The sequence below is a fragment of the Petaurus breviceps genome, unplaced genomic scaffold, assembly GCF_028583685.1.
Source record: "Petaurus breviceps papuanus isolate PSGF00001 unplaced genomic scaffold, PetGlider_PUasm1.0 171, whole genome shotgun sequence".
Lineage (NCBI taxonomy): Eukaryota > Metazoa > Chordata > Mammalia > Diprotodontia > Petauridae > Petaurus > Petaurus breviceps.
In genome coordinates, this window is record NW_027185754.1 from 26,615,357 (window position 1) to 26,632,888 (window position 17,532).

General features: G+C 39.7%; 2 protein-coding genes across 5 annotated transcripts in view; one reads left to right on the plus strand and one right to left on the minus strand.

Annotated features, from left to right (window-relative positions):
• Nucleotides 1-12,766, plus strand: part of PSMB7 (proteasome 20S subunit beta 7) — a 93,906-nt gene extending 81,140 nt beyond the window's left edge. Inside the window, exons 7-8 of the mRNA XM_069082785.1 lie at nt 8,585-8,736; nt 12,547-12,766. Coding sequence (XP_068938886.1) covers nt 8,585-8,736; nt 12,547-12,658 — 264 coding nt within the window. The 3' untranslated portion in view covers nt 12,659-12,766. The remainder of the gene's footprint in view (nt 1-8,584; nt 8,737-12,546) is intronic.
• Nucleotides 12,767-13,682: 916 nt separating this feature from the next.
• NEK6 (NIMA related kinase 6) overlaps nt 13,683-17,532 on the minus strand; it is a 130,353-nt gene continuing 126,503 nt past the window's right edge. For 3 of the 4 annotated variants that reach the window (XM_069082784.1, XM_069082782.1, XM_069082783.1), the window contains one exon: nt 13,683-15,256. In XM_069082784.1, coding sequence (XP_068938885.1) covers nt 15,146-15,256 — 111 coding nt within the window. In that variant the 3' untranslated portion in view covers nt 13,683-15,145. The remainder of the gene's footprint in view (nt 15,257-17,532) is intronic. The other variant, XR_011167332.1, reaches the window with a different exon arrangement.

Genomic DNA, 17,532 nt, shown 5'->3' on the forward strand with positions numbered 1-17,532 from the left:
GAGTAAGGATTAGAATCTAGGTCTTCTGACTCCAGGCCGTCTCTTGGACAGATATCATTAGTTCATAATGATCCAGAGGACAGATATCATGCAAATAATCAATCTGTTTTTCTTTAACCTTTATTATTTTGAAATCTGTTGTCTCATGTGACTTGAGATACGATTTCATTTTTATATTCCCAGGGATTCCTGAATAGCCTGTCGAGTACTCCATCAAATATGTGTATAATTTTTCTCAAGAACTAAGTAATATAGTGTTAAGTATATGGAATGGAGCACTTAGACATAGAAAAACATTAATTTGCTGCCAAAGTAGCCAGTGCATCCAGTAGTACAGGCTCTTAAATTTTACTTTCCTGCCATTCCAAATCTGAAAATCACTTATGTGGGAAGAGAAATTCGATTGAAGCTATATACAAGAAAAATGTGGAAAAGTTCCTTAGCTCTACTATTTTGGACCTGCACCATAGCAGATGTGGAGAGGTAATCTATCAGTTTGTGAGTGTCTACAAAATGCAACTCTCTAGATAACAGGTTTAAAGTAAAGATTTAATACAGTCTCCATCTACTATGATGTTGCCGTGACAGTTTAAAACTCATTCTCTAAATCTCAGCAGACTTTATAGCTAGCAGTGGGCCAATATAAAGTTTAATAGCATTGCAACACATAAATCATCTTTTAAAGATGCTACTAGTAGCTCCAATATTAAATGCAGACAATCGTCTGTGTTATAAATAATTTATCAAACACCATTTCAGATTAGCCTTCCATGCTGAGTTATTTATTTTAGCCTTTACTGTACTATTCCTAAGGCACTTTTTGAAAGATCCATTACTGGTCAGTTTAATGAACTTGGGGGTCTGTTTTGTCCCCTCAAGCACTCCGGTACAGCTGTGGTGACCATTACATGGCTGATCTGGACCTCTCGGTGCCTTTTACAAGTGCCGCCCATTTGTCATGTAGTGGTAAATGGAGTTGCACATTGGAGTCCAGGGACACATTGTGTGATGTAGTGATGGAGACAAACAGATAGCTCTATAAAGTGCTGCCTGTCACAGCTGACTTGTATTATAGTACATCACTCTTATTGTAATCTCATTTAAGAAGCAGTATAGACCTGGGGGACTGATATTCCCAGTTAGCTTGGTCTTTGTAGCCATAAAGCAGGAAGTACCCCTTTTATATTCTCTGAACTTTTGAGGGGAGGGTGTGCTTTTGGTTAGGATTAATTATTACAGCAACTCCTTCATAACACTATAATGAAGATTCGTCAGCATATTTGTTATAACCTCCTTTTCCTGGCCTGTTGCAATTTTGTATCCCTTCATGCCTTGTGTTGACTTTTTTTAGAAATTATTAAAGTTTTCAGGAAAATGCTTGGCTTGTTTATTAAAGGAAATTCATGGCTTTAATAAAAAAATTTTTTTTGAGGCAGTTTTAACAACACTGGTTTTAAAGTCATACTATTGATGTGGGGCAGGAGAGGTAGTGAATAGCACATTAGATTGAGGGCAGGAAGGAAGCCAGAGGACCTGAGTTCTAGTCCCTTTTCTGTTACTAACTATATGATAAAGTCACTTTACTTGTCTGGGTCTCACTTTCCTTCTGTGTAAAATGAAGTGATCACACCAGGTGATTTTTAGTGAATTTTCATCAGGTCTTAATATTCTGTGTTCTAGGGAGTCCCTCCATGTCCAGTTTTATATTCTTTGTCCTGTGCTTTAATGTTCTAGGTTCTAAAGTCCTGTCTAACTCCACTATTCTGTCCTTTTTTTCTAGCACTTGTTTTTAACTTAAAACGATGTTGTGTTAAGGTCCTTCCTTTGCTAACATTTTTTGATTATACTTTGTATGTGAAGACACTAGACTTGGAGCATCTGCACAGTTCTGATTCATATGTCCTAGAATTCTTTTTGTCATATCAAAACATTCACCATTCTCTATGTAGAAAAAAGCTGTCTGAGCAGTTAGACATGGTTTTTCAGTGTTTTTCTAGTAGTGGGGATAGGCTTCGCTGATCCATCCTCATTCTGTCATTTAATCTCCCTTGTGACCAACACGATAAATTTGTGTGACAGCTGGACAGAGTTAGGGGTGCCTAGTCTGTGGCAGCTAAACCGATCCAGGCTTTCCAGCCCACATGGGACTTGAACCCTTGACCCTGGCATCATTAGCATTATGTTTCAACCAAAATTAGTTGGTCATAGTTAAAAATTTAAACCTTTACTGAATCAGGTAACTGACTCTTGTGACTTGGGTACCATCTAATTCTTTGAACAAGTGGCATCCTGTACATTTTGCCACAAGGAACTAATTCTGAAAGCGATATGAATGTCGTCTCTGGTATTATGGGTGCAATTGATTGCTTCTGTAGATCATAGTCCTTGGTTTTTTTCTTGATGATTTTGTCACAACCTTGGTATAACGTATAAAGGTAATAGATATTTTGTTGATCCCTAAAGAAAATATATTTGGCCATTATCAAGAACATTTGCTTCTTGGTGTAAGAATGTACTTATCAAGCATTAGCCAAAGAAAATCACTTTGGTATATTGGAAAGAGTGTTGGATGTCAAGTCAGGACATTTGTATTTAAATCCTATAACCAATAATGGCTAGTTGTGGGGGCATGGGCAAGTCACTTTGCCTCTCAGAGCTTTAGTTTTACTCATTATAAAAATGGGAATAATATTTATTCCCTCCATGTCACAGAATTTTTTAATGAAGAAAGTACTATGTTAACCTTAAAGTCCTTTAGAATGACTGTTATTATTAAAATAATTTTTTATTGAAGAATTGAAAATATCCACATTTTACACATTGATATATTGAAGACCTATGAAATAGTACTAATAAAAACAGCAATATGTAAATTACCATTGATGTCATAAGCAAGATAGATATTTATAAAGACAGATGATCTTTAATCAGCAATGTGTTGAGGAACCACCTACAATTCTCTCCCTGCTACAGTTCTGAGTTTTCCTTAAAATATAGTAGAATTAAAATAAAAGGCTTATACTGTGTCTTTTCATTCATCTCTTGGCTGTTTTCATAATTAGGCTGTGACAATAGGAAACCTATTACTTGTGTGCTTTTCTGTGTCTTCTAGAAAATGCTGAGATTGTCTTTGGAATAGTTGCCATTTTAGTGAGGAGTGGATAGGAGGAGAAATAGTTCCTCTTCCTTAGCCATTGACTCAGCAGAGCAACTGATTTAACCAGAAGCAGTTCTGGGAGGACTCTGTCACATTAAGACTGTTAGAAGTAGAATTATTATAATAATTAATGTACCTAGAACTGCTTTGTTGTTTAAAAAAGTGTTTTCACATAGAATATCTAATTTGAATTATTGAATGTCAGTGACACAGGACCTAAGAGATCATCTGATATGGGCTAGCCCTTCTCATTTGACAGCTGCTATGAGTGAAAAGTGTCTCATTCAAGTTCAGACAGCTAATTACATTGGGGCACTTTATTTGGACTCAGTAAAGCAGGTTGTGAGCAACTTCTTTAGCCCTGGGGTAGGTGGGTCTCTGCATTAGTCATTGTGGTTGTTTAAGGCCACAAGTACATACCTGTCTCTCCAGATTGCTTGAATTTTGCATTTTAACCTTTAGTTTAACTTATTTTAACCTAAATTCTTTAAATCATTTTAAAAAGAAATAACATTGTACGGCTATACTCGCCAAATAGTTCTTTATTTTTTAAAGTGTTGTAATGGGAATGCAAATTTGGAAGATCTTCCCTGCCCCTAGGCTAAAGTGCACCTGAAGCCTGGGGTGGGAGGCTTGTTTTTCAGTAGATACTTCTTGATTGGCCAGTGAGTCAATAAGGTTGTTACATTCTCTGAGCCAGGAGAAGGCTATATAAGCCCTGATGTGAAGCTTTGTTTTGGGGGCTCACTTTGAGAAGTGTTCTGTGATTTGATCTGTATTCTGGGAAGCCGTTGTCCAGGGCCCCCCCCCCGGCTTTGAAAAACCCAGATATTGACTGGGTATGGATGTAATGGTTGGACGGTTTGGAAATCTGTCTACTTGATCTGTTTCTGTCTTGATAATTCTGCCTGTATACTTTGAAGTTTGGGGTGTTGACCTTTTCCCCTGAACAAGGTAAACGATATATATCTGACTAATTAAAGTAAGCTTGTTAACCCATTTTGAGTTGCTTTCCTTTAACAAAGCAGATCCAAGAACCTGTATGGGCAGCAAACCCTGAGGACTGAGCTTGGGGTGCTTGCTGCTACAAGTGTCTGTCTTTCTAGTTTCTTCCCTTTAATAGTCATGACCCAATTTGGCCTCCTCAAGGTACCTGCTAGTACCATCACTTTCAGATTGCCTCTCAGAAAAAACCCTGTCATCTCCACAGAGAATATTGGTAAATAGAGGATTGGAATGACTGCAGTTTTTAGTGCCCTTTGTGTCCTTTACCACTGAGGTAATGTCAGAAGGTCATAGAATCAGATTGTTAAAGCTGGAAGCAAATACAGAATGCTAGAATTGGGAGAGAACTCAAACCTAGAATTTTAAATTGAGAAGGATACACAGTAATATAATTACAGTGGTAATTGACCTATATACTTACATGTAGTGTAGGTATAGACATCTATACATTACATACATTCATTAAAATGTATGCATTTACATAAATTATCTCCTTTAAGCTTTATAACAACCCAGTGAGGTGGGTACTCCAGCTATTATCACCATTTTTATAGATGAAGCAAAGATTTAGAGGTTCAATGACTTCTCTACAGTGACATGGTCAATAAAGTCAGGTCTTCAAATTTGCTTTCTATTAATCAGTGCCTACCATATTGTGTCATAAACATCTTATCTAGTCCGACCCTTTCATTTTTTTAGAGTGGAAACTGCGGCCCAGAGGGGTTATGAGTTTTCTAAGCTTCTGCCACTACTGAGTAGCAGAACTAAGATGGGAACCCAGCTGTCAACACATCTGGCCCTGTGTTCTTTGTCTGTATCATGCTGTAGCTCCAAAGGATTCTATCATTCTCAAAATGTTATGGATAAAAGAAATTTTGACCCTACATCGTACATCAAAACCCTTTTCTACTCGTCCCTGCATGAGTTGGATGTAGCCAGTCTTCTTACTTGCTGCGATTAGGCAATGTTAAGAATTTCACATTATTTTGTGAAGTACAAATTGTAGAATGCACTGGTGTTTATAAATGTGATAAACATTTCTGATCTTGAGATAGGCTTGTACTATCACAGAGTAGCTGAGCTCAGGCCACCCAGGTACTAAATTTTAGTGTGTCTCTCATTGAGTCTGTAGAGGGAGCTAATGTCGCTGGAATAAGTTGTTATTGCCCAGTGCAAGCCAATACAGAAAGTCATGGAGGGAGGTTCTTCTTCAAAATCTTCATGTCTGCATATTAGTCTTGATTGCCTTCTAACAGCTTCTTATCTCATGTGGCAGGTGAGTTCAAATGATGAGACTGGAATTTAGAGCTGGGACTTTTCTGCTTCTCTCAGAACATTGGAAAGGACTGTGGAAGGTACCTTAGGAACAGAGAATCTTTGAACTTAGACTGAGAGCCAGAAGAGACTTTAGAATATAGGATAAGGATATTGGAATTAAAAGGACATTTATGACATAGGATGTTGAAGCTGGAAGTGATGTTCTATTCCTGGTCAAGGATGAAACAAACCAGACCAGGTTTCCTTGTTTGGAGGTATGACGTGGCCAGGATTTATGTATTTAGCTTTATGAATTAGCTTAGTTTTTGGGGACATGCCTCAAACTAGATTTCCTAGTTTCTTGCCCAGATTCTGAACTAACATAACTTAGCAGACTTGTTAAGTTAGGCTTCAGATATGTGTCTGCCCTTACCTCCTTCTAATCTTCTCACTGCCTTTCATCACGGACTTCCCTCCTAGACACCCATCCTTGGTATTCTTCTTTCCTCTTTGTCTTGTCTTACATGCAGGCGTTGAGGATAAGGTCTGGGCCTAGGACTTTGCTGGCACAGGGAACTCATGAATAAGGAAATTCCTTCTTAAAATGCAATGTGGCACCCAGTCTGCAATTTACAGGCTTAGTGTGGTTAAGTGACTTTCCAAGGGTCATGTATCAAAGGCAGGACTTGAACCCGGTCTTCTTGGTTTTGAGGCTCAGTTGTGTTATCATTTATACAATATATAATGACATAGAACTTACATCATCATAAAATTATAGTATTGGAAGAGACTTGGAAGCAGTGGCTGAATTTCAAAACAAGTTTAAGCTATACGTGGTAATATACAAAAACACTATTCTCACTCTTGGTACCTTCCTTCCCTCGTCACCATGGTTATTATACCTCTTTTCCTAGCTCTCTATCCCAAAGAAAGACTTCTTTGGGAGGTGGTACTCTTTCTAAAGATACATCACGTTTTTATTTTGAACATTGAAAAATTGATATTTTTAAAATACCAAAAATTGATAGAGCATATCTATCTAAAACTTTTAGCAACACTGAAATAAAAAAAAAAAAACCAACCTTATACTGTAGAAAAAACAATTGACTTGCAGTCATAGGATCAGAGACTTTGAAGTTAGAAGTACCTTTAGAGATTTTCTAACCCAATCCCTTTTAATAGGGAAGTAAATTGAGGGTAAAGTGACTTGCCTAAGGTCACACAGCTGAGTCAGATTTTGAGACCTCCAGGCTTCTGATTCTAAAATGCAGTGGGCTAGCTTTTGATATACACCACACTGCTGTTACGTAGCTAGAGGCAGAAAGAACCTGAGTTTGTGGCCCAGCTCTGTCACTCACTAGCTGGTCATCGGAGGTAAATCAGACCCCTTTCTGGACATCGAAACGCTAGTTGAAGCACGTATTCCTCTATAATATCTATGACAGATGGCTGAGCATTCAGCCTCTACCTGAACACCCTAGTGACATAAAACTCATGGAAAAGTGGCCCATTTCATTGGATTTGAACTGTTGAGGCATGCCTGCCCCCTACCCCCCTTGACTTCTTGCAGCTTCTACCCATTGAGCCTTGTTTTCTTCTCTGAGACCCTCCAGCTAATTTGGCGATTATGTTCTTTCTGAGCATCTCTTCTCCCTGCTCCAATGCTCTTCAGCCATTCTTCACGTGATATGGTTTGAAATCCTCTTACTATTCTGATCACCCTCATCTGGAAACAGGATTATAGGATTTAGAATTGTAAGTAACCTTGAAGATTATCTAACCTAACCCCTGATTTTATTAATGAGGAAACTCAGGCTCAGAGAGGTTAAGGCACTTGCCCGTAGCCATACAGATAGTAAATACCTAAGCTGGGATTCAAACTCATGTCTTCTGACTCCAGAGCCAGCGTTCTTTCCACTAGCCCATGGTGTCCTTTCTGATTGGTGGCACCAGATTTTGTCTGCCGAAAGAGTCATGGGAAAAGGAGGAATACCTGACTTAAAAAATAATCAATAATGATCAAGCATCTGTCTGGGGCTGGAGTGGGACTGGACATGGAAAGCCTTTCTAGTTGCGTTCAGATGGTCTACTTGTCACTTGTAATTCATTTCAACAGACATTAAGTATCTGTTATGTGCTCAGCACTATTTCTAGGCACTGGAGAAAATAAAGTTTAAATAAAATAGAATCCTTGTCCTCATGGAACTTAGACCCAAGTCGGGGAATAAGCTATATACATAGATAAGTTTTCTGTATAATATCACATAGTAAGGACGTTAGGTATAAAACATTCTTTGATATCTGAGGGAGGGATGTTTGATGATGCATATGCCTTGATGGGTGTTGCGGGCGTTTGCCCTCACAACAGATCTAGACGACTAGCCCCACGGCCCTCTCACTTACCCATCCCGGGTCTTCGGTCGTCACCGGCCCCTCACGGGGAAAAACACCAGACAGAAGGCGGAGGAGTGAAGCGGGGTGGTTTATTCTTCAGCAGTTACATGGCGGAGAGAGAGAGAGAGAGCGCCCTCTCACACAAGAAAATATATAGCGAATCCGAGCCAATCACATCGCAGTTTTACATTTATGGCCTTATATGGTGATCACCCCCATGGCCTTATATGGAGATCACCCCATCAAACTTATACATATTCATTCAAAACAACCATGGCACCGCCCATAAACCCCTCCCCCTCCCCCATCAGATGGGTAGGAATTTAGGCAAAGGGGGAGGAGGAAAAGGAGGAGGAGGAGAAGGATGTTCCTGGCATAGGAAAGACAGAGTCAAGAAAACACTGAGTGTAATTGTGGTATGATGAATATTCTAATTTGATTGGAGCGGAGAGAATGTGAAAGAGAGTTTTATTAGATACTGGACTTTAGAGTAGCACCAGCTTTTGGTGATCCTTGAATGACAGGTTTGTAATTTACTCAGTACATAGGGAGCCACTACAAATGTGTATGACTGATTTTGTCAGCAATTTCTATTATAAAAGGAGCGTGTCTTCTGTTGATTCTTGGTATTGTGTTTGTCTTTTGATTTTGTATCAGGTTTATTGACCATAAGGCAAGTTCACGTTACTGTTTCTTGTTCTAGTTTTTAAAAAACAAGACTATAGATTGCCAGTTTTCCATTCAGTGATGGCAAACATTTCTGTTTTTCAGGAGGAAGAAGCCAAGAAGCTAGTAAGTGAGGCCATCTCAGCTGGGATCTTCAATGACTTGGGATCTGGAAGCAACATAGATCTCTGTGTTATCAGCAAGTCCAAGTTGGACTTTCTCCGTCCATTTGATATTCCCAACAAGAAGGGAAGCAGGTAAGGAGATTAAATGAGTTTTGCTTGTTTAAGCACAGAATGAGCTGGAAGCAATGTGAGGACATTAATTGCGAAAATATATAATGTCAGAACTGGAAAGGTTCTCCAAGTATATAATGTTAGAACATAGAACACAGAATGTTAAGAGCTAGAAAAATCTCGCATCATCTAGTCCAGCTCCCTCATTTTACAGATAATAGGCCCAGAGAGAACAAGTGACTTGTTCATTAATACATAACTAGTAAGAGGGATCTGGAATTTGAACTCAGCCATGTCGGCTGACTAAGCATAGGGCTCTTTCTCTGGTCGTACTGGCTTCAGACAACTTACTGGCTTGATCTTCCAGAACCGCTATGGGAGATGGTACAGTTTAGTGAAAAGAGCACCAGGAGACCCAATTCCTATTGCTAATGACACTGTGACATTGTAACTTGACTTCTCAAGGCCTTAATTTTCCTTTCTTAAAATAGAAAATGTTAAACTATATGTTTTCACATAGGGTCTTCAGTGTTAATATTCTGTATTTTATACTTAAGTAGTCCATGTTTCTATATCCTTTCCAGCTCTGGTGGCCTCCAGAAGCTGTCTTATGACTAAAGTTTGAACAAGATCCTTAGCTTCTGAGAGATAGGTGTTCTTTCTGCGTGTTGAGGGTTTTGTGAACCCAGCTTAAGGCTATATTGATGAACATAGTGGTCTTTTATGGGGTGTACGCAACAAGGTTCTGAACTTGTCCAGAGGTCATTGAGAAAGAAATGGTAATAATTTATACTTAGTTGTAGAATTACAAAGGACAGGAAGCAATACGTAGTATCATAAAAGAGCTGATGGCAATCCTGTGCATTGTGCTGCCCTGACCATGTATTGCTTTTGTGGCCCCCCCACTCCCCCTTATCCAAGGATGGTTTGTGTGAAAACATATTTAGAAATAGCAATTACTAAATTGTGCATCCAGGAAGAAAGAAAAGACTATTTGAAGAAGCAATGAAAATAATAGACCACTCAGTCAAGAAAAACATATTCTGGGCCTAGTTTGTTCGCTAAATCATTGCTTGACTTTGGCAAGGTGCTTCATCTCTTTGGGCTCAATAAAGGAATTGGGTTAGATGATTTCTAAAGCCTTTGCGCTTTAGTGTTCTCCTAGACCCATAAATTATCAGAACGAGAAATGGGAGAACATGAAATATTAGAGCTGAAAGGGACCTTAGAAATCATCTAAGCTGACTTTCTCATTTTACCAATGAGATAATAGGTCTGGAGGTTGAAAATACTCATCTGGAATCATTCAGCTCATTGTGGCAGAGCCTGGACTTGGGTCTCATTACTTTTATTCAAAGCTAGAGGAAAACCTATGCAGAAGAGGCTGGAGAATGGAAAGCAGAACACTTATCCCAGGATGCCATCTCTAATAGATGTGACTTGAGGATATGAACTTGGTGACAGGTGTTTTGAGTTGTATAGATCCTGACTTTCCAGGAGCTTGTCACAGGTCTGGGCTGGGCCCTTTCTTGCTTGAAGTCAAAACATTTTCAGGGTGCAAGGCTAAGTTGGCCCAACCTTCACATTTCTTTGTCTTCCCCTCTTCATGAGTGTTGATACTGACTGAAGAAATGTTTATTGGTCAATCTGAGTCTTAAGAGTTCCCTCAGTCATTGAGTTCTGCAGTCTGTGGTTTTTAAATGGTCTGAGGCTTATTTATACAAGGTAAAAAACACTACCTTAATATGTTACTGAAAATAAGGGCTTTGTAACTCAAGGAGACATAGAATCCAGTATATATCCAGATATAGAACCACCCCCGCCCCCCATTCCAGTTTCTAAGCCAACAGTAAGTACCTCATTCACACAGTGGTGAAAATTTTGTTCCAAAGTGATCATATTGTCAGCACTAGAAAATTTTGTCAGGGCATTTCCTCATTCAGACCCCCAAGAACAAACCTCGTGATAGGGTTCCCCTGTATTCTAATGATTTGAGAATATAGACTCCTAGTATGAGATCATAGTATGTAATAACAAACATCGTTGCCTACCATGTGCAGAGTACTTTATTAGGTACATGGGCTGATCTTTAAGATTCAGAGCTGGGAATAACTTAAGAAAAAAATCAGATCCAGCTTCCTCATTTTTCCTCTCTGAAAGGAAAATGATGGTCATTATTAGACATATTTCTGTAATGCTTTAACATTTACCAAGATCTTTCTAGAAGCATCCCTGACAAAGTACCTAGCCAAGTATTATCATCACTTCCATTTTGTAAACAAGGAAACCAAGGCTCATAGAAACTTGACTTGCTCAAATTCTCACTAGTAGCTGTAATAATTGGAACCCCTGATCTCCTGACTCTTAAGCCCCAGTAAGTTTTCCAGTACACCATGCTGCAGAAAATAGGAATCTGTCGGGATTTCATCAATGCGGGTACTTTGAGCACTGGTGCAGAGCAGTGAAGCCCTAGATTTGGAATTTAGAGTTCAAATCCTGCATGTTATGAACTCTGTGACTTAGTATAGATCATTTCGCCCCACTTTCCACCCGTAAAGTGATTGAAGTGATTGTACTAGATGACCTTTTTTTTTTTTCTTTTTGGACGGGGGAAGGCAGGGTGTTTTGGGGGAAGGCTGCCCAAGGTCACATAGCTAGTAAGTATCAAGTGTCTGAGGCTGGATTTGAACTCAGGTGCTCCTGACTCCAGGGCCGGTGCTGTATTCACTGCATCACCTAGCTGCCCCTAGGTGACTTATTTTTTAAATAGATTTTTATTTATATCTTGTTTTTGCATTGCCTAGATCTGCTTCTGATATAGATATGCCCCCCCCAAATAATTGTATATTATGTGATTTTAGACTGTCCTCAGGTTTTGTACCAACCAGCTTTTGGCCAAAAGGGCAGCCTGTCAGACCAAAATGATTTAGTTGTAGTGTTTGCTTAAATTTTAGGAAAAGCTTTTTTTTGCAATTTGCATTTTTTCTGAACTGTGGTTTCAGAGATTACATAGTTTGGTCCCTGCAGAGACCTAGAGATGACTAAAGAGAATGATCGCCCTTTCCTCTGCCTTCTTCCAAGACAAGTCTTCAGTTAGAAGGAGGGTAGATATTTGAGGTGCGCATGTCCTGTTCCAGCCAACAGCTTTCCGTGAGCCCAAATGAGGCTTGATATTTATGGAAATAAACCTCCCAATTGGGGACAGATGGGAGGAGCAGTTGGGCTTGCAGTAGCATTTGACAGTGTCTTAATTCCCAGCCCCAGTGTGAGGATTAACTGTACAAATATGTACCTTACAGTCTGCACAGTGCTCCTCAGATGCCTTGTTTCCCAAGTCAGAATAGTTAGGTCCAATGTCTCCAGCAGTACAGAATTCACAGAGCAGCCCATTCCATTCTTTGACGGTTATTTTATTTACCTGAAATCCATATCCCTGTAACTTTCACCCATTGGTTCATTACCTCTCTTCCCACCCCATCCCCAAGTGCCATGTGTGCGTTTAGGCCTTGTCAGCCTAAAGAGTATATCAGCATTTTCAATTTATTACGTGAAGAAAGTAAGGCAGCAGGTTAGAAAGATCACTGTGGGCCGGGAGTTCAATATGGGTTTGAATCTCTGACCTGCTGCTTAACTAGTTTACTGTATCTTATCTTAGGAAAAATCCCAGCATCTCTGGCCCAATTTCCAGTTCTGTTCTAAGGATTGGACTCTTCTAGCTCTAACATTCTCTTTTTTAATATTCTATGTTCAAATGTCCTGTTTGGCTCTCGTATTCAAAAACCAAGTTCAACGAAGCCTCACCTTTACGCCTTTCTCTTTTGTCCTCTGTAGGTTTGGCAGGTACAAGTGTGAGAAAGGGACAACTGCTGTTCTTACTGAGAAAGTCACTTCCCTGGAAATTGAAGTGCTGGATGAAACAGTCCAGACAATGGACACTTCCTAAAAGGGCTTGCTCATCAGCTCTATGGATTAGAAGGTTTGGGGTTGCCCCTAGGTCACCTGATGTAAGACAAATGCCTCCCTAATAAACAAATGGTAATTATGTAGCCAAGGCAGATGTGATTTTATGTTTATTTGTTTTTTTCGAATTATCTCAGTTGCCTTACTGGATGTTGAATATTTTCAAAGCATAATAGCAGCTTACATTTCTATAATTCTTTAATGTTTATAGTTTTCCTCTGTTAGGCAGGTAATATCCCCATTTTATAGTTGAGGCAATTGAGGCCAATAGTTATCAAAGTCCTGCAGATATTAAAGTGTCCAAGCTACGATTCAAAGTCATATATAATGCCTAATTACTATATTATGCAGCAGCTATCTGAATCAATATTATAAAATAAGGTTATAGGACTTTTAAATATTTTTTCTTTTGGCAGGGACGCAGAGGGAGGCATTTGGGATTAAGGGATTTGTCTAGGGTGATGCAGCTGAACTCATATCCTCCTGACACCAGGGCCTGTGCTCTATCCACTACACCACCTAGCTGGTCCTTAAAATACTTTTTCAAAATAAGTTCCCGTGAACTTAAGTGAACAGAAACCCTCGTGGTTAAGCCATGCTCCTGGTTTTTCATCAGTAGATTTAAAAAACATCCACCTGAGGCTGACTTTGGCCAAGGACGTGCGGCCTCAACATCCACTGTGTTTACTGTCGTCGTTCTTAAAGGTGATTTTTACTGTTAGTAACCAAATGGAGACCTTTGCAACTGCCCAAATTTGAGATAATGCTTTGAACTTATTTAGGCTTTACCATTTATCTAGCCACGTGTCTGACAGATGCATCTCTGACCTTCCTAATCTGTAAAATAGAAGAATTGGACTAGATCCTCTAGGTCCTTTCAAGCTCCAGTATTCTGTATCTTCAACTCTCCAAGTCTCTGGGACACAATTTCTTCTTTTGTCAGACATTGAGGGAATTAGATTAAATGACATTATAGAGGTGGTTCTATTCAGACACACACAAGTGTAACCCTTCTTACCCCAATTTTATTTCAGTATTGGAGAACAAATATTAAGAACAAAGCAGACACTGCATTTGAAGAAAATCTCAAAACCCTACATTGTGGCCACAGAAATAATTTCACACATTGGGGTGGGTTTGAGGCAGTATACCAAACAGCACAAAGTCCTGCTTGAGTGCCTCCCCATAGCTCTACTTCAGACAAGCAGGAATCCCACCAGCCAGAGAGTCCTTTTCATTCTGACCCACTGGAACATCACCAACTCCTAGGAATGACAGTTTTGTCTGTATAAAAACACATTCCATCCACATCCTTCAAAAGGTTACGTTTACCATGAGTTCACATTTATAAGTTCATTTTCACAGTTAATTAGACCTGGACTAATCCTGTTGGGGAAAACAAGATAAGCAGAACATTTCTGTACATAACTGAGTTGGACATTTCTCTTGAATGATGCCATCCATAGTCTTGGTTGGCATTGGTGTGTATATGAGTAAAAACAACACAAATGTTTGAAATTGTTAAGGCTGACAATGGTGGAACAAAAATATTGAGAGGAAACCTTGGCTACATTCAAGCAGATGACTTTTGGAGAGAAAAATAAGTGATCTTTAATGAAAATCTGCTTCTTGAATTCCTGGTAGAGAGGAATTACCTGGGGCTGGGAGCCAGGAAATGTGAGTTTTAGTCCTGGCTTGAACATCTAATTTGCAGTGTGACCTTGAGCAAGTCACTTCCCCTAAACAGGCCTCAGTTTCCTTCCCTGTAACATGAATAGTTGGATTAGACAATCCTTTAGGTCCCTTCCAGCTCTAACATGCTATTAATTCTAACTCTTCCCTACTTCTTATTTAGTGAGTTAAAAACAGTAAAATATTAGCAAAATCTCCACTTTTCCATTAAAAAATTTAAAACCACCCAGCCAAAACCAATACTACTACTCCCCACATTTTCACTTTGCAATAGAACACCAAACACAGAGTTGGATCATTTTAAAAGGATACGAAGGACTTAATTAAATGTACTAGTAACCATTTGCAAAAGAGGGTTATTTAAGCAGTTATACAAATTACCAGTCCATGGCAAAAATCTTACATTTGTATAAACACTGACGAAACAATTCAATGAAGGAATTCTTTTTTTGGCATTTCCCATTACAACTGAGATAGATACAAAGAGTGCTTCACTGGAAATTTCCCTGAGACACCCTTGTCAACAGAGCTAGCCTATATTATGCACAAAGGACTCTCTGAAGAGGAATGGTAACTGTCCTGAGCTTCCCCCCCTCCCCACCCCACCCCAAGTTTGCACTGCCTCTTCACTCTAAAGCCAGGACCAAAAACCTGCAGAACTACCCGGGCCTCTTTTCTCAGGTGTTCCACTCATGGGCCACCAGTCAGCTTCTCTGGAGAAAGAAAATTCAAGTAAAATTAAGTGATGATGGCTTTGTTGTGTGCATCTCTTCTGGAATCAGGTACTGGCATTCCAGATGTGCATCTGTTTGGCTAGCTGGTGTACGTAGCCAATGTCAGGTCTCTGGTCAGGGTCTGGATATATGCACATACTGACCAGTTCCCGCAACTGAAAGAGAAGAAAAAGAACTATATCCATTACTGTGAAAGGAAGTTTCCTTTGAAGTAAATGGAATAGAGACTGACATTCCAAAAATCTGAGCCAAGAACTTCATTGTGTTCCTATTTACTCAGCTGCTGAACAAAGGAAGCTTCACTGGGTTGAGATCTAAACTACAATTAAATCCAGCCAATTTGAGGTTTGAAATAGAGGGAAAGAACCTATAAATGCTGGTGGTATGTATACCCCCAAGATAAAGGGAGGTAAGTGAGGCTATTAAGCCCATTTTCATATAAAAGAAAAGGCTACACATTCTGGCATATTATATATTTCCATGTTTTATAATTTTAACTTCAAAAGGTTCATGACTTTCTCAGGGTGGAGTACTCTATCCATCTTTGCAGATCACCACTTTAAAAAAACAAACCCATCGTTGGTTAGGTTCATCAGAAGAAGGTTTCTCATCAGCTTTTACTTAAATTGGGGTCCAGATGGCAGGCATCGTCCATTGCTGGGCCCCTACTGATTCAAAGACTTTCCGTCTTACTTGGCAGAGCCAATGAGAACCCAGGGTCACCTGCACACAGGGATGAGGTTTCAGCAAAGAACTTCAGGAGAAAGTTGAATATTTTAGAGGGGAAAGTACCGACACTTTCTCACAGAGCCTCTCTTCAACACTGCAGTGAAGCACTGCTTACCCTAGATAAGGTAGTCTACAGAACCTGGGCGTGTGGATGTAAAACAGCAGTCATGAAGATGGTAAGACCAGAGGACACAACTCAAGGATAGGGCTTATTGATCATTATAAATGCATTAAAATGCGAAAGGGTTACAGTCAGACTGCCCACCTCCCAGCCCCCTTTATTGTACACATGAAAGACGGGAGCTTTTAATTACACAGACTAAAAGCTGCTCATACCTCCAAGGCTGGGGGAGGAACAGCCTTGAGCCTCTGATCTTCTCACATTCTTCTGATAGCCACAGTGCCAATTATTTTAATGGTAATTAAAATAATGACCTTATAAAGCACACATCTTAAATAGCATCACTGAGCTCACTACACTGTTTTCTCATTTAAATACCTAACCACTGCCCAGCACACAGTTTTTGGGCCGCCAAATGGGATGCAGACCAAGTGAATGCATTGACTGCCTTGTGGGCTCAGCATTTCACAAGCTGCATCCCATGAATGTACTTCAGTTACTGAACCAGATTCAGGACAGCAACGATACAGGATGAGGGAGGGTGCAAATAGAGCCTTGCATTGTACATGTTTTGTCCACAGGGTCACAGAATCTTAGAGTTGGAAAAGGGACCTTGGAAACTATCTAGGCCAACTCATGCCTAAGAAGGGACCCCACTGTAATATGCCTGTCAAGCAATCATCCAGCCTCTACTTAGAGACTTCTGGGAAAGGAAGAACCTCTACCCACCAACTCCTGAGGCAGCTCAGTTCACTTCTGGACAATTCTAACAGTTGGGAAGTTGTCTTTTTTCCCCTAACATCTAGTCCAAATTGTTAGCTTCTTTGTGACTTCCACCCATTGTTCCTGATTCTACCCTTAGAGGCCAGACAGAACAATTTACCACTGAATGTGGCATCTTTAGAGGTTTCTGGCACATGGCATAACTATAAAGGATCATTTTGGAAGCTTAGCTAGCTACGTGTAGAGATTCACAGAAAAACATTTTCAAATGGATTCTAGCTCTAACTGCCAATAGTAGCCTTCGGCTTCCCTTCTCTGCCCCATTCTCATCTCTAAATTAAGAGGGTTGGACTAGACAAGGGGTGACAAACATGTGGCTTGCATCTCCCCGTCACACTCCTGAGTAAGGCCCAAACCAGATTAAAATGTCATTGGGAAGATATCACACTAAAACTAAGCCAATGTGCAGTCTTCAGGGATCCTTAATGTAAGCTGATTGGTCCCCATTTCTGCTCGAGTTTGATGCTACCTGACCATAGATGAACATCCCATGTTCTGTCTTACTTTTCAGCTCTGACATCCTCAGAGTCTCAGATTACAGCTCTAAAATTTTCTGAACCTTACATTATTACATATTACTTGTGTAATCAGCACTATCTACTATGGGGTTTGGCAAGTTTGAATAAAGAAGAAAAACTGTTATTAAGTAAAAGTGTATCAATATACCCCAATGCCTTTCACTTATGTGTACACATGGTGGTAGGTAAGTTTCTATTTCTGGTTCTCAAGGGACCAAGAAACTCAAGTTGGTCACATTTTCTCTGACTTTACTTCTGGGAAACAACAGGTTAAAATACT